This window comes from Chanos chanos, chromosome 10 (assembly GCF_902362185.1).
Source record: "Chanos chanos chromosome 10, fChaCha1.1, whole genome shotgun sequence".
Taxonomy (NCBI): domain Eukaryota; kingdom Metazoa; phylum Chordata; class Actinopteri; order Gonorynchiformes; family Chanidae; genus Chanos; species Chanos chanos.
In genome coordinates this window covers 33,213,913-33,236,234 of record NC_044504.1, presented here as the reverse complement: position 1 = coordinate 33,236,234, position 22,322 = coordinate 33,213,913, and the positions used below count along the sequence as shown (strand labels likewise).

The following is a 22,322-nucleotide window of genomic DNA, read 5'->3' as shown; positions in this document are numbered from 1 at the left end:
ACACTCTTTATTCTTTCTTTTTGTTCTGCATCTCTTTCTTATGCGTCCGCGTACATCAGAACAAAAGAGCTAAGAAGAAATCACATCTAAACGGGCAGAGCGAAAAAAACAGCCGAGCCTGGCGGCTCAACTGCTGCTGAAATCACGATGAAAACACACACACACAGTTTATGATCAATTTGCCAGTCTGAATACTTTCAGTTCCAACACTGAAAACAAACACACATACACACACACATACACACTCAAAGATGCACATATACACAACAAACATATTCAGATGCAGTCCCTGTTGTCTAATGGTCTTTATCACTGAGAACAGCTGCACCCCTAAACACCAAACAAACAACAGTGAAATGATTAGGGACAACTGGGCTGTGTGCCTTTGTGTGTGTGTGTGTGTGTGTGTGTGCGTGTGTCCTTCAGCGGCTAGGTGCTTTGAAATGAAAAAGTCCATCCGTGCATATCTGAAGATGCTCACATGCAAAGCACGCATTTATATGTAAATAACAGCACATCCTTACAGGACGACATGCATGAGAGGAAAATGTGTGACTAACTCACCGAAGATATTGGTGGAATGTCCTTTCTTGGCGATGGGTTTGAGCTCATTGTGCCCCCAGCCATACTGTCTGTAGCTGTCCCACGCGTGTTTCATCATCTGAGGGGGAAAGACAAGTACCATGACAAGTTAGCTTCAATTGTTTACTCATGAATATAAATGAAACGTTCTGATCAAGCTCAAGTACAAACACACAGGAGAATATAGCTCCCTACTGTTCGATCTCCGCCTTTCTATATTGGAGCCTGAGCCTACATAGCATGTGTATTCTACGGGGTGGGTGGGGTTACTCAGTTCATAGTCTTTTAGTATATGAGCAGTAAAGACAATGTCTTGATTGTTTTTGTTTGTTTGTTTAATTGAATGATGCAGCACTGTTGAGGGGGTAAAATCATACACGAGATTTGTGAGATAAGGCCACGGTAACTAATGTTTTTTTACCCACAAGCCACTGGTGCGCCCACAAACTTGCCTAATTACACCAACACTCTACTTCCAGGTCACAGTCCAGCGCGGCTCTTAATATAAACCCCCGCTCCCACTGAGCGCACGCTTTTCCACCGAGGACGGATGAAAGGCCGCCTTTGCGTGTGTTTGTATGTTTCTCTCCACTGCATCTAGCTCCAGGCAACCTCCGTCTAAGCTTACGCACTAAGCTCTCGATTAAGATGCTAGCTACATCTTTATTTCTTCCCGCTTGAAATTCATACATCTGTTCTGATGTGAAAGCATCCCAGTGTGTCTGTGTACAAACAGAGTGAATACCAAAACAAAGAGAGAAAGAGAGAAAGAAGGAAAAAAAAACCCTCGATTTGACAAGTCCGTATTGACGTGATGCATAGCAATGACTGAGAGAAGAATTCTGTGAGAGCGAGAGTGAGAGAGAGAGAGAGAGAGTGTGAGAGGGTGAGAGAGAGAGAGAGAGAGAGAGAAAGTGAGAGAGAGAGAGAGAATGTGCCACCTCTCTCTGTCTAGCAGAGCACACAGGCCATTTATTGGGCAGTAAAAGGCACTGTCTGAGTGGTGTCTCAGAAGAAGACAACGCAGAAGCTGCAGGCTGTCTATGCTGCATTACCGCGGGTAGCCGACCTGTGTGTTAAAGCCAGGCTTTTTCCTTTTCTGTTCATAGCCTCTTAACTGCCTCTTCTGTTACCTACGAAGGAACCAGACCAATAAAAAAAAAAAAAAAAAGCCAATACTTTGGTTGTTTTCCTGGCTATGATCTTTTTCCATGACGTAAGCTGTGCAGACGAGAGATTATAAATGATCGTGTTATGACATTATGAATCAGTCAGCCACATGTTCACAATTAACCCCAGGCTGACTGAATCCAGTGTCAAAACGCTGTTCTTCTCTGGGATTGTGCCTTTAACACTTAAAACATTTAGTCACTTCAGATTACATGGTTAATCAGACAATAATTACCGCTCAGTAGGATTTACTTAAATAAATTTAGTGCAACAGCCCATCAGCCACAAACTGCTGCATGTGACATTGGAAGACAATGTTCTTCCAAAACCTCAGAAGAGGAAGCGTAATCCCTGCATCGTTTCCAGGTATCGGAGCTCCAAACACTCTCTAGAGAGTTGAGCCCTTGGCATATTTCGCCAGTAACATCTTGAACGTTGCATCTCTGGTTTCAGGTTGCACTGCGAGGAGGCTGATGTTCGCACGTCTCAGCTCTTTGGAACGTTAGGTATTTATATGTGCCGCTCGGTAAAAGAAACCCTTTTTTTTTTTTCCAGTCAGTGGGGGGGGGGGGGGACTCCACTGGCTGGGCCACAGGCTAGTTTTAAGCTCTTTCACTGAGACATTGCTCAGTGGCTTAGCTGAAGCCTTTCATGGGAAAGAGTCGGTGAGAACACACAAAAATCTCAAGAGCCAGAAATAACTTCTGAATCTTTCAAACTTGACGATAACGATTCTGAACCTTTCAAACTCGACGATAGCCTATTTGAAAAAAAAACAAACAACAACAACAACAAAAAAAAAACATACGTGTGTTAAAGAAAATTCTCTGTTCTCTCACTAAAACTTTTCCCTGTTTGTCCAAAACTTTGATGCATTCCATTTCTTTTTGGTTCTTTCTATCTATCCATCCACTATCTCACCCGTCCTCTTCTCTCTCTCTCTTTCTCTTTCATGCATAATGTAGAGCTTTGGTCTGCAGCATTTTGCCTGCAAGTTAGCAGGAATTCTGACAAATTAAGTCCTCATGGAATACAGCAATGTCTGTGCTGTGAGGTCCCAAAGTGTCATTTACATTATGTTCATATTCTTAACTTTTCCGGGCAAAAAAAAAAAAAAAACCCCCACAAGATCAAAGCAAAAGCTCTTGGCACAGAATAACTGCTGGGCTGTACAGTCCAATGCCACTGCCATGCAAACTGTCACTTCGTCCTGCAGTCAGGAACTGCAGCATGATTAATGTTCATACAGAATAAATTAGGCTCTTATATCTGTGAGCATCAGGTGGTTCATTACATTATTCTGGCATTCATGTTATATCCCGCAGGTATGTGCCACAGGCTTTGAGTTAATGCGATTTGGCAGTATTTGGTCTGTGTTAGTGGATCAGAGATCATGTAAAAAAAAATAATAATAATACAAAAATAAAACTAAAAACAAGGTAATGCATTCCTATCCATGGGAAAAAAAGCAGGCCTTCTCAGGAAAAAAACAAACAAACAAACAAACAAATGTCATACTCTCTCTGTTTAATTAAGTGAGCCCGTGTTTGTACGTGAGAATCAGCCCACACATGTTTCCCGTAAACAGACGAGTTTGACAGCCTCTGTTTCCGTAAATATACGGACAGCACCCTGAGTCCTTATCAAGGTCAAAGTCCAGCAAGGAGATTCAACTCTCTGTTCTCTAAAATTCACCTCATCCAACATCCACACTGATGTGTGGATGGGAGAGAGCAGAAATATATTTTCATTCACACTCTCTCTCACTCTCTCTCTCTCTCCCTGCCCTCGGGGCACTGTCACTTTTCCTGTGGCTAATTGGAGCTTTCAGACGCTTTAATATGATTTTTGTTCTCATTATCATTGGGTATTTTTTTTAGGAGCGTGACGCTGGCAGAAGGGGAAACGTGGCTCTTGGGCGCGTTACATGAAGACATTATTTGGTGCCCTGACGGTTTTTCCACAGTGTACTGGGAGAGAAGCGTGAGAAGGAGATCCTTTTAGAGTAAATCACTCTGTCTGGAGCGCTTCCTAGAGCTGAGACAAAGCCAGCACCGTGCGGGCGGGGCCGAGAGAAAGAGAGAGAGAGAGAGACAGAGGGAAGTATAAATCTTAGGAAAGATGACAGACTCCATGCAGCAACAACGGGAGTGAGAGACAGACAGGTGAAGGTCATGAATGAAAAGGAGTAGCAGAGAAAACCAGGAGGGCGATAACGTACGGAATAATTCACAAGACGAGATCTTTTCCGGATGGAAAAAAAAAAAAGAAGCGAGAGATTCCAACTCATTTGCAGGAAGTGTACATTTTACGGGTTTACTTTCTTTATCTGACGCTTCCACGTACTCAGGGAAGAGTGTGAGTGAAGAAGAAACGAGAGCACATATGCCACAGGGTCAGACCTCTGCCCTGTCCTCAGATACACTGTCCTGCCAGCTAAAGCGCAACGGCTAACGACCAACGCAACATTTACTGCGTGTGACAGAGCACTGACCTTCATAACAGCCGCCAAAACTCATGTCCATCTCCCCCTCTTTCTCTCTCTCTAACACACACACACGCACACGCATACACACACACGCACACGCACAGAGTAAGCCTGTGAAAATGTGTCTTCCTAACGGTCACCTCCAGGGGCAGCAGCATTAATTAGTATTAACCCCCTGCTGTGCTTAACAGGCCCCAGGGTGCAGGGATGCATTCATAAATCTCTCAGCACAGCTCATCTTTACTGCACCACTGGACTTAAGGGAGAGAGAGAGAGAGAGAGAGAGAGAGAGAGAGAGAGAGAGAGAGGGGCTTTATCTTTTCGGTGCTCACGCCGCCACTGGTCATCTGAGCTATGCCGCAGTGCTTTAAAAGTTTGTGGCGCTGTAACCGGGATTATCTGTCGCCCCCGACGACCGCTGGAGTCGCTTTGATTGATTTAAAACCATCCTCCCTTTCCCCTCTGACGGATTGGGCCGCGTCTGAAACGTGGCACTGCGGAAGATACGCAAGGCTAGTCAGGATGCGACATCAGATTTGCATCTCCGGGTAAGCGCGGCGGAGGCATGCGGACAGGGAGGAGGTGATAAATTCCCTTTAAAGGTGGGCACTAAAAGAACTCAGATAGGCCTATTTGACCAGCCTTTGCACAACACAACGTAGATAATTGCAGTTCAAAGGACAACCATTAAACATACACGCATAGGTGCGCAGTGTAAACACTGGCCATCTGTAGAATGGCATCCCGTTCCCTACACGCCACTGATGGGCATTCACAGAACGAAATAAAATATATGTGCACAGCAAAGCAAACACCGAGCGTTGTTCTTTGGTGAATTTTTTTGCATCTGTAAACCAGTGAGAAAGCAACAGCGCCACAGCGAGGGGGTTGAGATGCTGTACTTGAGAGAAAGGCTGCTTAAGAGCCCTGGGAATCAACCAATGAGGACAGACGGCATTGTCAGTCAGCCTGTAGGTTTAAGGCCTTTATTAGAGAGAAGGTTATAATATAACCAGCTCACTCTCATTAGTGCTTTTCATTCCCCCCAGACAGATGTAAAACATTACTGACCAAGAACTTTCTGAGGCTCAGCCAAAAACAGCCAGGCTGTCTGCAATCTTGCGGCTGGACGCTTTACAAGTTATTGTGAAATAGGACAAACTTTCACACGTTCTAGACCTTGATTTTGACCACTTAAATCTGTGCAGTGACCTCAGTTTTATGTGTGTGAGAGAAGGAGAACGTCAGGGAGAGTGAGAGAGTGACAGAGTGTGTGTGTGTGTGAGTATGGGAGAGAGATTCATACCTAAGACTGATGGGAGAATACTTGAGTGATCATAACACATAGTCTACAGTAACAAGAGAGGAGAGGAGAGGAGAGAAGAGAAGAGAAGAGAAGAGAAGAGAAGAGAAGAGAAGAGAAAGAATTCTCCCTCAGCCTCCTTCTAACCATCCTTACCTTCCCTCTCCATCTCACTCCTTCTCCCCCCACTCCTCTTTGACCTTGAGTCCTTGAATGTTACGTAGACTTTTATGTCTCCCTCCCCTTCTAGCTCCCTGCTTTGGACATATGCTCATTGCTCATGCATGTCATCTCCTAACACACCCCAGGAGTTATGTTCATCCTGCCAACCTCACACACCAGTCCCACACCTCACACACAGGCCACATCCAAACAGACTCATGCCAGTTCCTCCCCGCATTCACGTACTATTCTGAATTAACCAAACATTAGCTCCTTGACGCATCCATCCGCTGTACCCAATCAACCAAACACGAGCAGTCACCTAAGATCCAGACTCACAGGCCTGTTTTTCTGACACGGTCAAATTCCCTCGAGACTAAAAAAAGGATTTATAACGTGGACTCCCCTTGAACAGTAACATTCTTTCCAGGACTAGGCTTTGTCTGGAAAACCATCCAACAACATACCACTGCAAATCAAACACACCAGCCCCCCCACCCAAAGCCCACACATTCCAAAGGCCTGTGAGTTGTGCATGCATGACCATTACTCCAGACCAAGTTAAATGTACCACATCAGTGCTCTCACTTCAGTCTCTAAGACCCTGTCAGTACTTTAAGAAACAAAGAAATAACTGCCTTCCACACTGCGGGTCCTGCAGACTATCATCGACGCTGGTACACTGAATAAAGACATTCAACGCCGTCTGCCAGGTCCCCACTGTGAGCCCTGATAGAGGGCAAGAGGACACAGGGATCAAACAGAGACAATTCAAAACTTTTTCACACTCTCCAGAAGGCTCTGTGATGATGCTGGATCACAGGAAAGAGAAATGAAACAGGCTATACTGGAAACGTCATCATTTGCAAAGGGATCACTGACTCTTATCAGTCCTTTTATGTACAGAAAGTATTACATAATTAGTACTACAACGTGTTAGCTCATAAGATATGAGGGAAAACACTGCACTAGAGAAAGCCCTCCAACTGATAAGCATGAATTTGTGTTAAAAGAAAACAGTGCTTTATACAAGCACAATACACAGTCAACTTCTCTTTTCTGTGCACTTTTATATTCTCTGTTCAATACACAAACACATATAGGCATACCCTTACAGAACGTTATTTTAACACACTCCAAAAACACTATGCGCACATACGAAAACAAAACGAAACAGCTTTGATAGATGTTTTTTTCCTCCAGGCTCTTGCCTTTCCAGTCAGGGCTCTCGCGGCATGCTAATCCGCGCAAGAAAAATGAATTCGCTGCTTTACTTTAATCTGTTCGAACAAGGCGTCTCACGCAAACAGCTGAGGTGTGCTGCCGTGGCAACGGCCCGAAGAGAGAGGCATTGTGGGAACGTCATGTTCTCTGTCAGTTCCTCTGACATACACATTTCATCAAGCAGACGCTAATCAGAGTTAGCACGGTGCTAATGAAGGCAGAGCGTAGTACTGTGCTCCTGAGCGGAGCTTCTCCGTCTTCCATACCAAAACATGACTCATTAAGATAAACGGGAGACAACTACGGTACGAACGTCACGGCAAACTACTCCATCAGCTTTCAACCGAGTTACTCATCATTCGTATAAAATGATGCACATCTGAATACTTTACGTTCTCATTTCTTGGTTCATTCGTTCATGTGAACAGACAGTCCCACCTGTGAAAAGGCATCAGAGCCCAGCAAAATCATACGGTCGGTGCTTTAGCGGGTAATGATAAACACACAGACACTCTTACACATTCAGGTCCACATGCAGCTCAACTACGAGACAAGACAGAACATTCTAGCTAATAAAATATGGATCTGTGGTATATCCATAATGCATTGGTACAAGAACTCTCATAAATGATTAAATGTCATGTGGATCATATGCCACACGACTCTTTACATACAGAGCATAAGTGAGTAACTTTCTCACACATGGCATGGGACACATCAAACGGGAGCACACGTTTTCTGCAGGTAGCGTCTGCCATATGTTCTTTAAAAGGTTAGGCTATAAGAACCTCTGCCAGGAGTGAGAAAAGCTCTTACGCTAGACTTCCACACAGCGAAACACCTTGCGAATTTCGCACTACGATATTTCGCTCTGGGGGCGTGGTCACAAAAACAGCAAGCAAGTCACCTAGCTCAAAAGTTCCGAGTGCTTAAAAGAAGGTCTGCAGTGGTTTATCTTGAGAGATTTTTGTACCGCTCTGGCCCCGACTAAGTTCATGTAACATGTAAACAACAACGCGTGTTGATGTAGACACAAATGGTTGCCCATACATCTCTTAATCATAGACACGTCTCTCCGCCATCTTGGTCAAACCTTTTTTGTCTCTCCCGCCTCTCTAGAGAACGTCACGTACCAAGCATATCACACGCTGAACTGATTGGTTCTAGCATGGTTCTCATTTGCATAAAGCTGAAAGTTCGCCATCTCAAATTTTGCTTGTTTCTGCAAATCCGCACCGATTTCGCACAATCTGTGCAAATTTCGCATCCACATAACCTGAATGAGAGCAATGCGAAATTCACTGCAGTGGAAGCGTACCGTTAGTATAACAACTGTCCAGGGTTACATGAGGAACGGTGAAATGAGACATAAAGACATAGAGAGAGAGGAGGGGAAGAGGAAGAGACAAAGAGAGAGAAATGATGTGAGTTGAGGACAGAATGTTTGAGGAGGTCAGCTGTGAGTCCATTATGAAAATTAAAGTAGTCATGGTTGAACATCGAATCATCAGCTTCACAGATGCAGAAACACACAGACACACACACTCACACACACACCACACAGACACGCACATAGACACAAATTTTGGTTTGAGTGTGAGTACGCTTCAGGGTTAAGGTCCCCTGACGAACACCAGATGGTCCTGCTGAGGGGTTTCGACTGTGAGCGGGCTGGACCTTAAAACCCTGCCCTGCAGGAGACAGACACACACAAACACACACACACACCGCACAGAGATGTGTTTGTATATCTCTAGGTGGTTAAGGTCCCCTAGTGAATGGCAGATGTCCTGTCTTTGACCTTAACAACAGAACAGCACACACAAACATTCTTTTCTTTCTTGTATTGACTGGAAAAAAAATCCCACAAACATAAAAAGACAATGTTTTATATTGTCTGTGATGAGAAGACAGATTAGGCCTCGTGCCTGCATACAGCCTTCCATTTTCTCGTCTCCATAACGGTCTTCCTAAGTACTTATTTATAACTGCATAGATCTCTGACCCAGCGATGAAGGCCCAGCTACAGACATCGATTTAACTGGTCCGTTAGTCTACAGTGCCGCTCAGCCCACCCAAGTGTGGAAAAACACACCAATTCCCCAGAGAAGTCAAAAAATATACCAGCCGAACATAAGAGCTAATTACAACCCATTAGGAATTCCTGATTACTTGGAAATAATGGGGAGGGATTTTTATGTTCAGTGCAGATGCTGACTCATCATCTCTGTCTCACTGCCCACTAGGGCCAGAAGGACGACAGAGAGTTTCGAGGTATCGCGGTCTTAAAATCGAGGCGTCGTTTTAAATCACCGATGTTTTCTTTCATACCGTCTTGGCATGAATATCGGTTGATGAAATGAGAAGACAGGAGATTAGACTGTTTATTATATTCAGTTGTGTACATACAAACAAACACCTTGCTGTGACAGATTTTTGGGGAACAGAGAACTGTGACACATCTGGTTAAATTTAACTCGCAGTCAAAATCCCGCACAGGCTAAGGCTTGCAGGCTGCTCGATCTTCAAGAGGTAACAAATTTACTGTCAATCAAATAAATTAAAGAAACGACGCAGTTGCAACTTCAATTCACATTAACAGCCTGTGTAATAATAACCCTCCTCTGGTTAATTAGCTTGTAATCCTTAAAAACAAAGCGCTTTTTTTCTCAACATTTGAGAAATAAAGCTTTTTTTTTTTCTTTTTTTTTTACAAGCGCTATAAATTCCTGGACTTTTATTTTCTCTATCCCTGGCTTCAGTCGACTCTGTTGAATTATCCACTGTAACGACACAATTCTTAATGATCAATGCCAAGAGCAAAAGAAAACGGTGCTGCAAAACTACGCACTGCACTGAAAAGGGGTAAAGGGTGAGTGAAAAGAGGACAACGAATATACCACTGCATCATTTTAAAGTTGTAAGAAACTTGAAAAGGTCTGTGTGAAATGTGTGACAGCCGCAGCATCTAAGTCATCACCTTCACAATCGGACGTAAATCCGTTGCTAGCCGCCTTTTAGACAGCGTCGCTCTCACTTGAGGCAGGATCCCATTTTCAAAGACTCATAACTGCATCAGCACAGAGTCGGAGTTTGAGCCCATGCCAGTCTCAGATTAAATGGACTGTGACTGTTCAATTCCAAGTACCATTTAAAGAGAAATGATGTCAAGTAATTAACTGAGAGAAAGGGTACAAAAACAATTTCAGCTCTGTTCTTAACTTACTGGAGAAATATAACCTGGAGGTGGAAACAAACAGAGCGCGCAAACGAACTAACACGGCACCGAACCAAAATACAAACACGCCGACGCGTCTGCCTACCTCCCTGATCTTGTCTCGCTTCTCCTTCACGTCTGGGTCTCCAGGGTCGCCGTCGTTGACCCCCACCAGTTTGGGCATAGGCACCGGGGGCAAGGGTTTGGGCCCCTCCTTCTTCTTCAGGTCCTCGGCCACCTTGACCTTCTCGGTCTGAATCTCGGCCCTCAGCTCCTCTTTGGATTTACGGAGCTTTTCCTTGGCCTCCTGAAGAGCACGCTCGTGGTCCGCCCGGATCTTATCTCGCAGGCTCTCCTCCTCCTCCCTAAAGGAGACACAAACGGAGGAGAGTGTCAATGATGTGGAAATGGTAGTACAGACTCTCTGCTTTCCAAAAAATAAAAACAACAACAACAACAACAACAACAACAAAAATCACTTCACAGTTTGGTCGTTTGGATATATGGATACTAAGGATCCTCTAACCAAGACATCCTTACACACAAAGTGGTTTCTGCGGAGGCTGCCTACAAGATCCTAGTGAACCCCTTCCTGTGCTAATCTCCTCATTCTAAGGAGGTAAACTCATGATAAGCACATAAGAAGAGCAGGCTGCAGGAGCGCAGAAAAAGGAGGATCAGACATGTGAATTTAAAAACACACACACACACAAGACACAGACACACACAAAGAAACAGTTAAAACTATCTCAGAATAAAATATAAATATAAAATAAAATAGTCGTTCACCTTTTTTTTTTTGGATAACCTGTATGCCAATTCATTTCACATTTCATTTCATTTCATTTCATTTCGGAAAAACTTATTGGCCCTCTGTCAGTTGGGTGATTTTTGCTTCATGGACAGAATGAGCGAAGAACAGCTGTTCAAACAGCTTCTGTGAAAGGGAGCAAACGTATGGGAAATGCAATTTGAAGCTACACGCTTTTCTTGAGAGGGGGATGAGAGGCCTTGTGAAAGAATGAGATACTAGATACAGAAGAGATAAGAGAGAGGGGAGAGATTGTGATGGAAAAGAGGTCAAGTGGATACAGTGACACGAGACACAGATATGGTTAGGGAATCTTGGTTATCTCGGTCCAATTCACCCAAAGCCCCAGGCTGCCAGTGGAGTCTCGCTTCAGGACAAAAGGTTTGGAACAGAATAGAAATGACCTAAACAGGGGAGTGCTCTCAAACCAAACCCATTTTAACAGCCATAGACCACAACACATACAGTCAGGCCTGCTCTTACCCAGAATTAACCTTTAACTGTTTAAAGACGTTAGCGTGTGTTGTAATCATATACATTTTACATATGCATTTGATGATTCATGAGGTACTAAAAGGACGCTTACTATAGATACAATCTACAACAGAAGATCATTTTTCTGGGGGAAAAAAAAAAACTCCATGTTTATTCACCCAAAAGTGAGTGCACTGGCAGATAATACATTTATGGTACCCTGAGTTTTCACCATAAAAGTTACTGCTAACAGTAAATACACAAGTGCTAAAGCTGTTACCTTGTTGAGCCTGTTTTTAAGAGCTAATCTGAGGGCAGGCACCTTGCGCAGGTTGCTAATGTGTGCCTTGGCGAGTGGCAAGACTTGAGGTTAAATGCCTGGTCCATAAACACCTCTTAGCAACGCAGTGTCTGTGTGTGAGATGAATGCGAGGACTAATAGCTGCTGCTGCTGCTGGGGCCCCCAGAGAGCCAAAGGTCCCTGCTGATGACAGTAAACACCAATAATGCCGAACATTACAAAAAGCCTCAGCCTAATGTGCAAGCTAACACTCTATGATAATGCATTTATCTACAAATCTGCTTCAGCGAGCACCACTGCACTGTCGCCCTCCCTCCTCCCTCCTTACCTCCCTCCCCACCTCCCCCAATTTTCCATCTCCCACCCAAACAGTTTCTCTTGCTGTGTGTCTCTCCTCTTAAAAGCTATTTTCAGAGCCGGCGTGGCGTTTCTGTGATTTCATGCAACGCTCATTATGTCAAACAGGCAATTAGGAGCACGCCAACATCTGCCCACCTCGATTAGTTCGACTGAGACATGGTGAGACCTGAGCAATGTCACTTCAGCCGCAGCACGACTGCTTCGTTCTGTCCACGCTGATCAACTCAAGGGACGAGCCTTAAAGACATACAGTTTGGCGTACATGCAGTAAATAACATTTCATTTTGTTAATTGCTGTCACCGTTTTTCCCTTTGCCAGACACTGCATCGCAGCGTGTCCTTCACGTTAGGGAAGATATTGTCCCCAGTTAAACTAACCACCACATTAGCTTTCCGACAGATTACACTGCCTTAAGGGAGAATGGTGGAACCATGGGAGATATCTGCCATAGCAACACCAGAACGGTAGTAAAATCATGAGAGGACTCGGTATTGTCTAGAGCTAATTAAGTAATCATCACATAGAGCTTAGGGCAAAGAAGTGAGTCATTTTCTTCCCTTCAGGCAGAGAGAGCAGTACATCATGATCTTAATCTGCTAGCACAGCTCAACGCAATTTCTCCTCATCCCAGTCCAGAAACACAAGGAAACAGAGGAGGACGGTTGCTATGCACCAGTCTCCTATAGACACGCTCTTAAGATCACCTTTTACCACAGGAAAGCTGGAAGACCTGTGTAATCTAGAGAGTTATGGCAGTTACAGAGGTCAAAAGGAATCGTAGAGGCATTAGGCTCAGAGTTTTTTTTTCCTTCACCGGCACTGTAGAGCAGAACAGACTTTTCTTTTTGAGAAAGACCCCTGAGGAGAGGCAGTCCGCTTCTGAATGGCATTACTCATCATTAAGCTTTGATCAGGATTCATTTTCTGGGTTTCGCCGAGGAAAAAAAGAAAAAGGAGATCGAGAGAGAGAGAAAATTTGTTTTCATCATCCGGGAAAAGCCTGAGGTTTCGACCGCTAATATACACAAATAGAAGATGAGATACCACATAATCTTATCGTAGGAACTCGGGCCAAAAAAGCACAGGCTTTTCCTTATTCCCAAATAATACTCCACAGAAATGTGATACACTTGAACTCTTGTGCAGTGTGGATGAACTGTTTTGTACTGAATTCTGCACTGAAAAAAAAAAAAAAAAAAAAAAATATATATATATATATATATATATATATATATATATATATATATATATATATATATATATATATATCACAAGATAAGACAAGGAGCAGTAAAAATATCTCCACAGAGACGTCCATACAGATCTTAAAGAGTAAGCTCATTCCGAACACAATCCACGTTCTCTGTTCTCTCCCTTCTTGTTAAAGTCACTCTGCTGTTGACCCAGTTCTACGGAGCTGGCTCACTTACACGTTACATCAGCGTCCGCCAGTGACATCACCGGTCCAGCTGGTTTAAGCTCCGACGTCCGTGGTTGTGGATGAGGCATATGTTCGTTACAAAAGGATTACTGGCCATGATATAAGCCTTACGTTACTTTTCTTAACATTCTCATAACAGTCATTCATAAGCCAACGTGGTGTCAGAGATGCAGAAAGTCACCTTTCCAAGAGGAGGAATGCAGAAAGACGCAAGAGAGAAAAATGATGACAGGCCGAAAGACAGAACCAGATGAAAACGGGCAGAGAGAGAGAGAGACGCACACAGAGGGACAAAGAAAGGAGAGGAAGGGCAGAGAGACAAAAATACGAGGGAGCAATAGATAAATAAAACGAGAGAGAAAGCGAGGTCATCTGAAATGCATTAAGTATTTCGGGATGTCACGAATAATGTAGAGCAGTAGAACAGAGCAGTGGTTGCCTCAGCACACAGGTGTGTCTCGCCCGCAGAAAAAGACTGCTGCCGCTTATCTCCTTCGGCCACTGCAAATCTCCAGCTACACAGAATTCATTACGGCAGGTGGTTTGTCCGGCGTCTGATGGCAGACTCGCAATGACGCGCACTCCCCTTCCCTATCATTAGCAGAGTCCTTTAAGATGCAACTGCCACTCAACGCTATCCCTGTTTGCTCTCAGAATCAGTGATTTGCTCTGGAAATGGAGATCCATGTTGTCATCTCTCCTCATCTTATGAAAGACAAACAGTGTGGGAAGCAGAGGAACAGACGGAGGCTGATGGACCATAGTGTGTACTTTGAATATATATATTCAAACACTATATATATATATATATATATATATATATACATACACTTTATTCTTCTATTGTTTTTTGTGTGTGTATATACACACACATACATACCTACTTATGTAGTCATGTCAACAATGGATTCTATAATGCACGGAATATTACGTGGAGGAATAATACGTTATACTGGAAGAAGAGGAATATGGTTCAGATGGTTCAGAGAAGAACATACTGGAGTCTGAGCAAAAACAAAAAATGGAGTCCACTTGAATTTGTTCCACCAGGTTTATGGTCGTTATGCAGTGTGTTACCATGTAATATTGGCTTGGCTTAATGCTGTACATTACATGGCTAAAATGGGACTTTTCTCTACATACAACTTCAGTCTATAGAAAACGGACATGCAATTCAGTCAGATTTGTCCATGTCCATGTATTTTGCTGAGATGCAACAGCAGCGGAGGTCAAATGCCTGTATTTCTTATCCATGACAAAGAAAAGAGTCTTGGCTCGCCGCTTCCACCGTAATGCTCGCTCTCTTTCATTCAAGCCAAGCTATCTCTGTCTGCTAGACAGGGTAGGCAGTGCAGCTGTGTGTTCCTGTTTGAATCATTGTAAGCCTGGGGGCACACGGGGAAACAATAGCCTCACGGTGTCCAACGATGTACGCCATGTCTTACTTTAGCCTTTCAGCAGAATCTACTCCCTTTAATGGCTCTGAGTGTTTGTAAGAACGTTGACCTCTCCTCTTCCTCGTTCCACCGCCCCCCATTACAATTCCACTTCCTGACAAGGCTGTCCCTGTTTCTTCTTCTTCTTCTTCTCTGACCCACTTGGCGCAATACAAGACGGCAGTGAAACAACAGAGCCATCTCCTCTTTCCGTGTGTGTGTGTGTGTGTGAGGGGTGTGTGACTCCACCTCGCTATTCTGTTATTGTTAGACACAGGCACTCGAGATGCCGCGTCTCGGTTTCGGATAACCCGAACAACTGCGGAGCCATTTTGTCAACTCCTCCCTCCCCCCACCCACCCATTTACAGGCACCTTCATCCACTCCGACGCGCCCGTTTCTCGAGGGGTGAGATGAGGGACATTTAGAGAGCGCTGGCATATCTCTTCTGAAAAGCTGTTTAGTCAGGCAGACGGTTAAAGAGCCTTGTCTCCATTAGGCAGAGTAGGTTGAGCGAACTGACAAACACAGACAGAGTGAGACACACTTCAACGGGCTCTGAGCACTTCTGTCACACAACTCGTGCGGTGGTGCCGCGCTCCGCGGCGGCGAGGAGGAGGAACACTGAAATTGCTTCTCCATAAGTAATGAGCAGGCCCCGTAAAGCCTGCTCCTTCATTTCTCTCTCTCAGCCCTGAGGCTCTAGGACTGATTAGCATTGAGAGATGGTGTGTTACTCTGGCAGCAGTTTCAGTTGAAAAAGTTTGAATCTTTTTTTTTTTTTTTTTCCCCCAGACCAATACGGTTTAAGGTTTAGTCTCAGCGCATAGGTTCCAGCTCCAAACAGATTAAGTGGGAAACATCCTCAGTATATCTTTTGTTTCCAGTTGAGATGTTCCAAATCACTCTTTCAGTGGCCTGCAAGAGCTGAGTTTCATTCTTGGGACCAACGTTTGGTTATAGTAAGTTAGGATTAGGTGTGTGAAAGATTATATTTCAGATGCACATTCAGCTTAAGTGAGGTGTTACATTTTTGTTCAGACTGCCAGGTCAGAGCTCTTACTCAATTACTGAACACTCCAGGGGACTGTGTGGACACACCAAGAACCATAGCTCCTCTGGTGTATTCAGCACCATAGACACACGTACAATATTAAACAAAGAAAAGAAAAGAAAAGAAAAGAAAAAGCCTGAATTATACCTGAGAAACTGTTGCTGTCTACGTTAACTCAATCTTGTTGGTTGACCACACAACCAGCCCAACTGGTTCAGTATAAAACAAAGCACAAATCCTTAAAAAAAAAAAACCCAACCCTGTCAGAGATGTGGAGCTGTCAGAACCGGCATGGGCAGATATAACAGTGTGGTGAAGTAGGGCAGAGCCAGATCGCTGTGAGCTGGCAAAGTGCTGGCTAAGCTGGCAGGGACACATAAAGAGAAACTGAAACTGGTAATCCACTGCCAATGGGCGAAACTATTACGGAATGGCATAGACTGGTTCTGGGTGGCACAGAAACTGGAGCGGCAGGGCAGAGACTGGCACAGAGCGGAGCGGAGCAGAGCAGAGCTCCGGTTAGAGGGAGGATCAGACAGAACTCTTGTGTCTGGTCCCAGCGCTTGTGGTGAGGATGAGTCATAAAACAAAGCAGATGGCCAGCAGCCAGTCTGAATAAGATACATTATTCATAAGATAACAAGGCCAGTGGACACGTATACCAGAGCAGCCACTGGATACACCGTTAAGACAAAACACCTCGTAATGGGAGCCTACCCATTCTGCCATGAGCACCACCGTGTCAGACTGATAAGATTGAGAGAACAAGAGGAAAACAGGAAGGGTAAAAGAGGTAGTGGATGTAATAAAGAAAAAACGACTGTGTGTATACATAATGTGATTGTTTTTTTATACTTCTACTGATGCCATATTGTTCTGAAAAGGCAAGGCAAGACTCCGTACTGACACCTCTAACCTAAAAAAGCCCATCTGGACACCAGGTCATGACCTTCTGTATTGGTTGAAGAGATGTTTTTGAGTCTCCTCTGGCTGTTGATTGGAGAGCTGTGTTAGATAAGGGGAAAAAAAAAAAAAAGGCCAGCTCGACAGAGTGGACTCATCCTCCGCTAAATGGGTGATGACAGAGTTAATGCGAGTGATTCCAGCAGCCAAACCAGTCATTCTGCTGCCCCAGCATTTCTGCACAGGAATGGGGCTCACCTCATTTAAGACTGCCATGCGCGATTACTGCTGTACGTGTATGTACAGGACATATGTACATCTGGGGTGTGTGTGTGTGTGTTGAGGACAGGGACTTCGGGATGGGGGGGGGGGGGGGGGGGGGGGGGACTGCAGACTGTAGCTGAGCCTCACACCTACAAAGTACACACCAACACAGCCTATTTGTTTAAAGAACACAATGTCTGGAGCCCCAGAACAATGTTTCAGATCACACTTGACATAACAAATAAGCACAGCGACGAGGCTGGCGTTAGCTCCAATTCTGTGAAGCTGCAGGTCTAAGTAGAGATTAACATGCAACCAGACCACAGCCGTACCAAACTCTCAGTAACACTATTAACACAGCAGCAGAATACAGATTTCCCATGATAGAGACAGAAACTACATGTAACAGGGTGAAATTTCTGTGGATGAGAGGAGCAATAAGATACTTTGAGCTGAATGTGGAGATGACATTGGTGCAAAGTGGACACTAAACGGCAGTTTCTGTCAGGTAGAGATCCTCAAATCCAACCTTGGATGTCTGGAGCCTTACTGGTTTTCTCCTCACCTCACAACCGGAAGCTTATATTTCCCTGGGAAAGGGTGCGTACACTCTTCAGTCAACATGAGGCCATAAAGCTGGGTTGATATGAAAGTTATCTAGGTCCAGATCTGAGGGATCCGGCTTTACTGGTTGACTGACCTCTGACCCTGACCTTTAAGTGATCCCAAAGGCATTACTGCCACTGACAGAACATTTAAAATGAAAACCGTAGCTTACATAGAGATTTCAAGCGGGAACCCATGCTTGTTTGCAGAAAAACAAATTAAAAAGATAAGTATTGTGTCATTGTATTGTGTAACTGATAAACATAAGCAACCTAATGAGCAATTGACTATTTTGCCGAGATATCCCAGCCCTCCTCCTGCTGGGGCAGGTTAAACAAACACGGTCACATGGAGACAGCACCAGATGTGTGTAGTCAAACAAAAGATATCTCTTAATGTTATTGAAGAAGTTATGCCACACTCACAGAACCATTCGACTCTGAGTGACCCCTGGGAGACCAGGCTGCAGTGGAAATGTAAAAAGCAATGACCAAGCATTCCATCATCTCATCTCACCTCTGTGTGTTCATCCGATGGCTTAGCAAGCGTCTAATCTCTATATCCGAGACGTTTTGCTTTTAGGCCAACCTGAGCTCCGTCCTCAGTACCACTCTAATGCACAGCCAAGACTGAGTCAGCATTTGCAAAATGAGATGTGTCTCTATAAGCGGCGAGAATATGGACCCATGGACCCACACACACACACACACACACACACACAGATACACACACACAGATACACAAACCATAAAAGAAAATAAAAGCCAAGTTCGGAAAACAAATAACTTTTTAGGGCAAACTTATACTTATCCAAAAGCCTTATCTCAAATACCTGGAGATAACCCCCCTCCCCAGACCCTCCAGTTCTGCTCACAGCTCTATTGTGTCTTTGTGATGTAAATGAAAAGCTGACACAGCATGCCAGTTGTCTGTCTCCTGTCTGACAGACAACACTTAGAAGAAGAACAGCGCAAGTTTCCAAAACCAGTCTCGCGCTTTCTTCTCTTTCTGTCACTTTATAAAACCCGTAACTCACTCTGGTCACCATTTCCTTTACATCAAGAAATGCATCTCAGCCTCTTCACCATAACTCGCATAAGACCAATTCTCTCTTTGTCCGTCCTACCTGCTCTTGGCACCAAAAATCACAGTGAACAGTCTGAAGTCATCATTCTCAGCGGGTCAGAGCCCAGTAAGACGTCATCTGGTTCCTGTGGCAGAAAAACAAACGGGCTCCACGGCAGCGCTGGCCTAAAATGGTGCACGTTTCACATGATGTCTTTAGTGAGAAAACGGACCAGAACTCATGCTCATCCTCTTCCTCACAAAATTTAAAGGGAATTCTGGATCATGTTATTGTTCATGGTGACATAACAGTCAGGTACCTCACACAGTGATAGCCTGACTGGATGTCGAAAACTCACACAGTGAAAACCTGACTGGATGTTGACAACCTGTGCAAAGCCGTGAGAACGGTGTTTGAACTGCAACGGACAACAGTGGAGGAAAACACTGCAGACTAAAACATCAGTTACACATTTCTGCCGGGAGAGTGGGCTGGCTTCAGACGCAGACAATGTTCCCTGTCTCCATTCTCTCTAAGGCTCTTACCAAGTCCAGCAGGCATCAGCAGAAAATGGAGTGAACTCAACTACAGCACTTTCAGAAAAGGGAACTCCTGAGTGTTTGTGTGAGTGAGTGAGTCAGTGAGTGAGTGTTGTTTTGTGTGTGTGTGCGTGTGTGTTTTCATGCCCCAGAAGACCCGGTTCCAGTGATCCACTCTTTGAGGTAAATAATGGAAATAAGGATTATGCCTCTGGGACAGAAAAGGAGTAAATGATACAAAACGCAAAGCTTTGGTAATTTACTAAATATATCAGTTGATATTCAGTACCTGTCAATATCGTTTCAATGATTTCTGCTTGCAAAGATTCTGTGAGATTCTTTGTTTATGTGTATTGTTATCTACTGCATATCTAGGATTTGTCATTCAGCCACTGTGTTTGACCACACTTAGACATGAAAGCTCTTATTGTGGGCAGGAGAGAAAAGCCATCAAACCATTTTTGCTTTTGCTTGCTCTAAATGGTCCTTAGAGCAGAATGAATTGACGTCTATCTGAAACTCAAAAGAATAATGTTTTCATATCTAGCATGTGCATTCTTTTCATTAGAATATCATTAGCTTTTGAGTTCTCTCAAAGGCAGTCTGGAGAATGCATGCACCACAAAAGTAACAGGCCACAGGAATATAGAGGGCATAACCTCCCAGAGACACACAGCATTTCACAAACACACCTGATTCAGATAATCAGGTATTGAGAAACCCCTGAAGCACACAATCACAATATAAGGGTGGGAACAATATCTTCCGAAAGGAGAAACCTCAAACCTATACAAACCTACACAAACCTATACCTATACAAACCTATGCCTTCAGGCTCATGGTTTGCTTTTCAAATGACATACAAATTGTGTAAGACTCTGTTACAATCTCTCTCTCTCTCTCTCTCTCTCACACACACAAACACAAACATAAACACAAACACCTTGGTCAGGATTAGGAAAATGTTGTAAATGGACCGAAGCTGGCAGTGATCTCTCCTCCTCTCTGGTCTTACCTGTGTCTATGCTCATCATGCCCTCCTTGTCCATGTATGATAACCTGTCCTCCATTATGCCTCCCCTCTTTCCCAGACTCAATATGCGGTATTAGCACGTCCTCCAAGCCCAGATCAAAACGCTTGTGTTTGGAGTTGTCCGGAAGAAAGAAGAATGCTCCGAAGCATAGGGTGATGAAGGCACTGAGGATGAGGAGGAGGATGAACTTCTCGGAAAGTCGCAAGGTGGCTCTGTGGTGGGGGAACGATGAGGCGCCTGGCGAGAGAGTTGGTATCCTACGCCCCGAGAGGGGCAGAAGAGCCGGCGTTGTCATGTTCGTCTATTGTAAGAGAGTGTGTGGATGGACAAGCGTCAAGGTTGTCTTGAACAGGCAGCTCTATTATCTCATTGCAGCAACCATATGATTAACTGTCAAACCATGGTGATTTTAATGGGCAGAAGGAGCATCTGGACCACGGGCACCTCTGATCTGAAAAATTATGAAAACAATTAGATGTTGTCATCTGTAATATTGAAGGAGTGGACATTTAGCAATCTGACAATGAGCTGCGGTTACCATAGCAATTTCAATCCTCACTACTATAGAAAAATAGCCGACCAAGTGGTACTTTCTCACGGGAGAAAGTAAGTCTGTCTATATTGGGTGTACTGCATCTTCCCAGGACAATAGCTATACAAAAAATGCAATATCGCAAAAAATAAAAAATAAATAAATGAATACATCCATTTCTGTATTGACGCTCGAGGTGTGGGGGATAGGTCTACATTTCGACACTACGAATGATTCCCCCCAGAGCACTTGTAAGCATTCGATAATACACGACTCATCACGTCACCGTCACGAGACTGCCATCTCTTTCAGTGGTAACAGTACAAAACCACTCTGCAAAATAATTTCTGCAGTCCTTAAATTTGACGCCATATATCTTTTCGATTTCTGACAGCTGTCAGTGCTTCTGAATTACAATAATTTACCAAAGCTATACGGTTTGAAACTGCTACATTATCCTCAATATCCCTCAGGTTTTTATGAAGTTGACAGTCGGCGAACACATAAGGTCCTTACATAGAACAGGAAACAGAACGGCAAATACTATCAACGGAAAACGATTGCATCCACTTACTTAGATAGTCTTTCAGTCATTCTGATCCACGGTCTTCAGTCGTGAACATATCCCGTTTGTAGTCTGCAAGCTAATCACGTAAGGACTTTGAAGAAATATTTCTGTGTAAGAAGACTGTACTCCTGTCAGCTGTGGAGAAAATCTGTCCAAATCTCAGGACAATAATATTGCGAACAAAATGTAAACAAAATTGCAGTCTTGAGACAGATATGCCAATTCGTCAGACTCTCATGTCAACACGGCGAGACTGCCCAAATATTTTTTAATGAAATATTAAAGCTTCCGTCTCATTTCGTTTTCGGACCTGCATTGGTGTGAATACTGTTTTCTGATTGTATTAGCTTGCTAACAGCGTTTCTGAAACGGGCCTGCGTCGCTGCATCCACAGAAGAAAAGCAAGATAACCCTTCACACTGACTATCCAGTCTTTTTAAGAGAATGAACGAGTAGTGTCGTACAACTGCACAGTAAAAAGGTAACCTTTATGAAAAGGTTGCTTCAAATAAAAATGTAGTTGGCCTGTACTGCAAGAGACTGCGCCTTCCTCTGTATAGGCATCTAGCTAGCTGTAGCGAACCGTTCCTCTACCTCGCCGCCGCTGCTACTGCAACACCTCACTGGTGCCTCGGGATAAATCGGCAGCATGAGACAGGAAGCCAGAATCACTTTTTCAAGAAAGAGGTTTTCGATATTATTTCCATATCTTTGAGTCTGTGAATGAACACCGATTCTTCTTTGCTTTTCACCTCCTTTATTTTAGTATGTGCGCCGCCAACCGCC

General features: G+C 44.1%; 1 protein-coding gene across 1 annotated transcript in view; it reads right to left on the bottom strand.

Moving 5' to 3' along the window:
• Window positions 1-22,322, bottom strand: part of man1a2 (mannosidase, alpha, class 1A, member 2) — a 52,556-nt gene extending 30,234 nt beyond the window's left edge. Inside the window, exons 1-4 of the mRNA XM_030786237.1 lie at window positions 21,543-22,322; window positions 20,418-20,887; window positions 10,253-10,511; window positions 565-661 (exon numbers count right to left, since the gene is read on the bottom strand). Of these exons, the coding sequence (XP_030642097.1) occupies window positions 565-661; window positions 10,253-10,511; window positions 20,418-20,731 (670 nt within the window). The 5' untranslated portion in view covers window positions 20,732-20,887; window positions 21,543-22,322. The remainder of the gene's footprint in view (window positions 1-564; window positions 662-10,252; window positions 10,512-20,417; window positions 20,888-21,542) is intronic.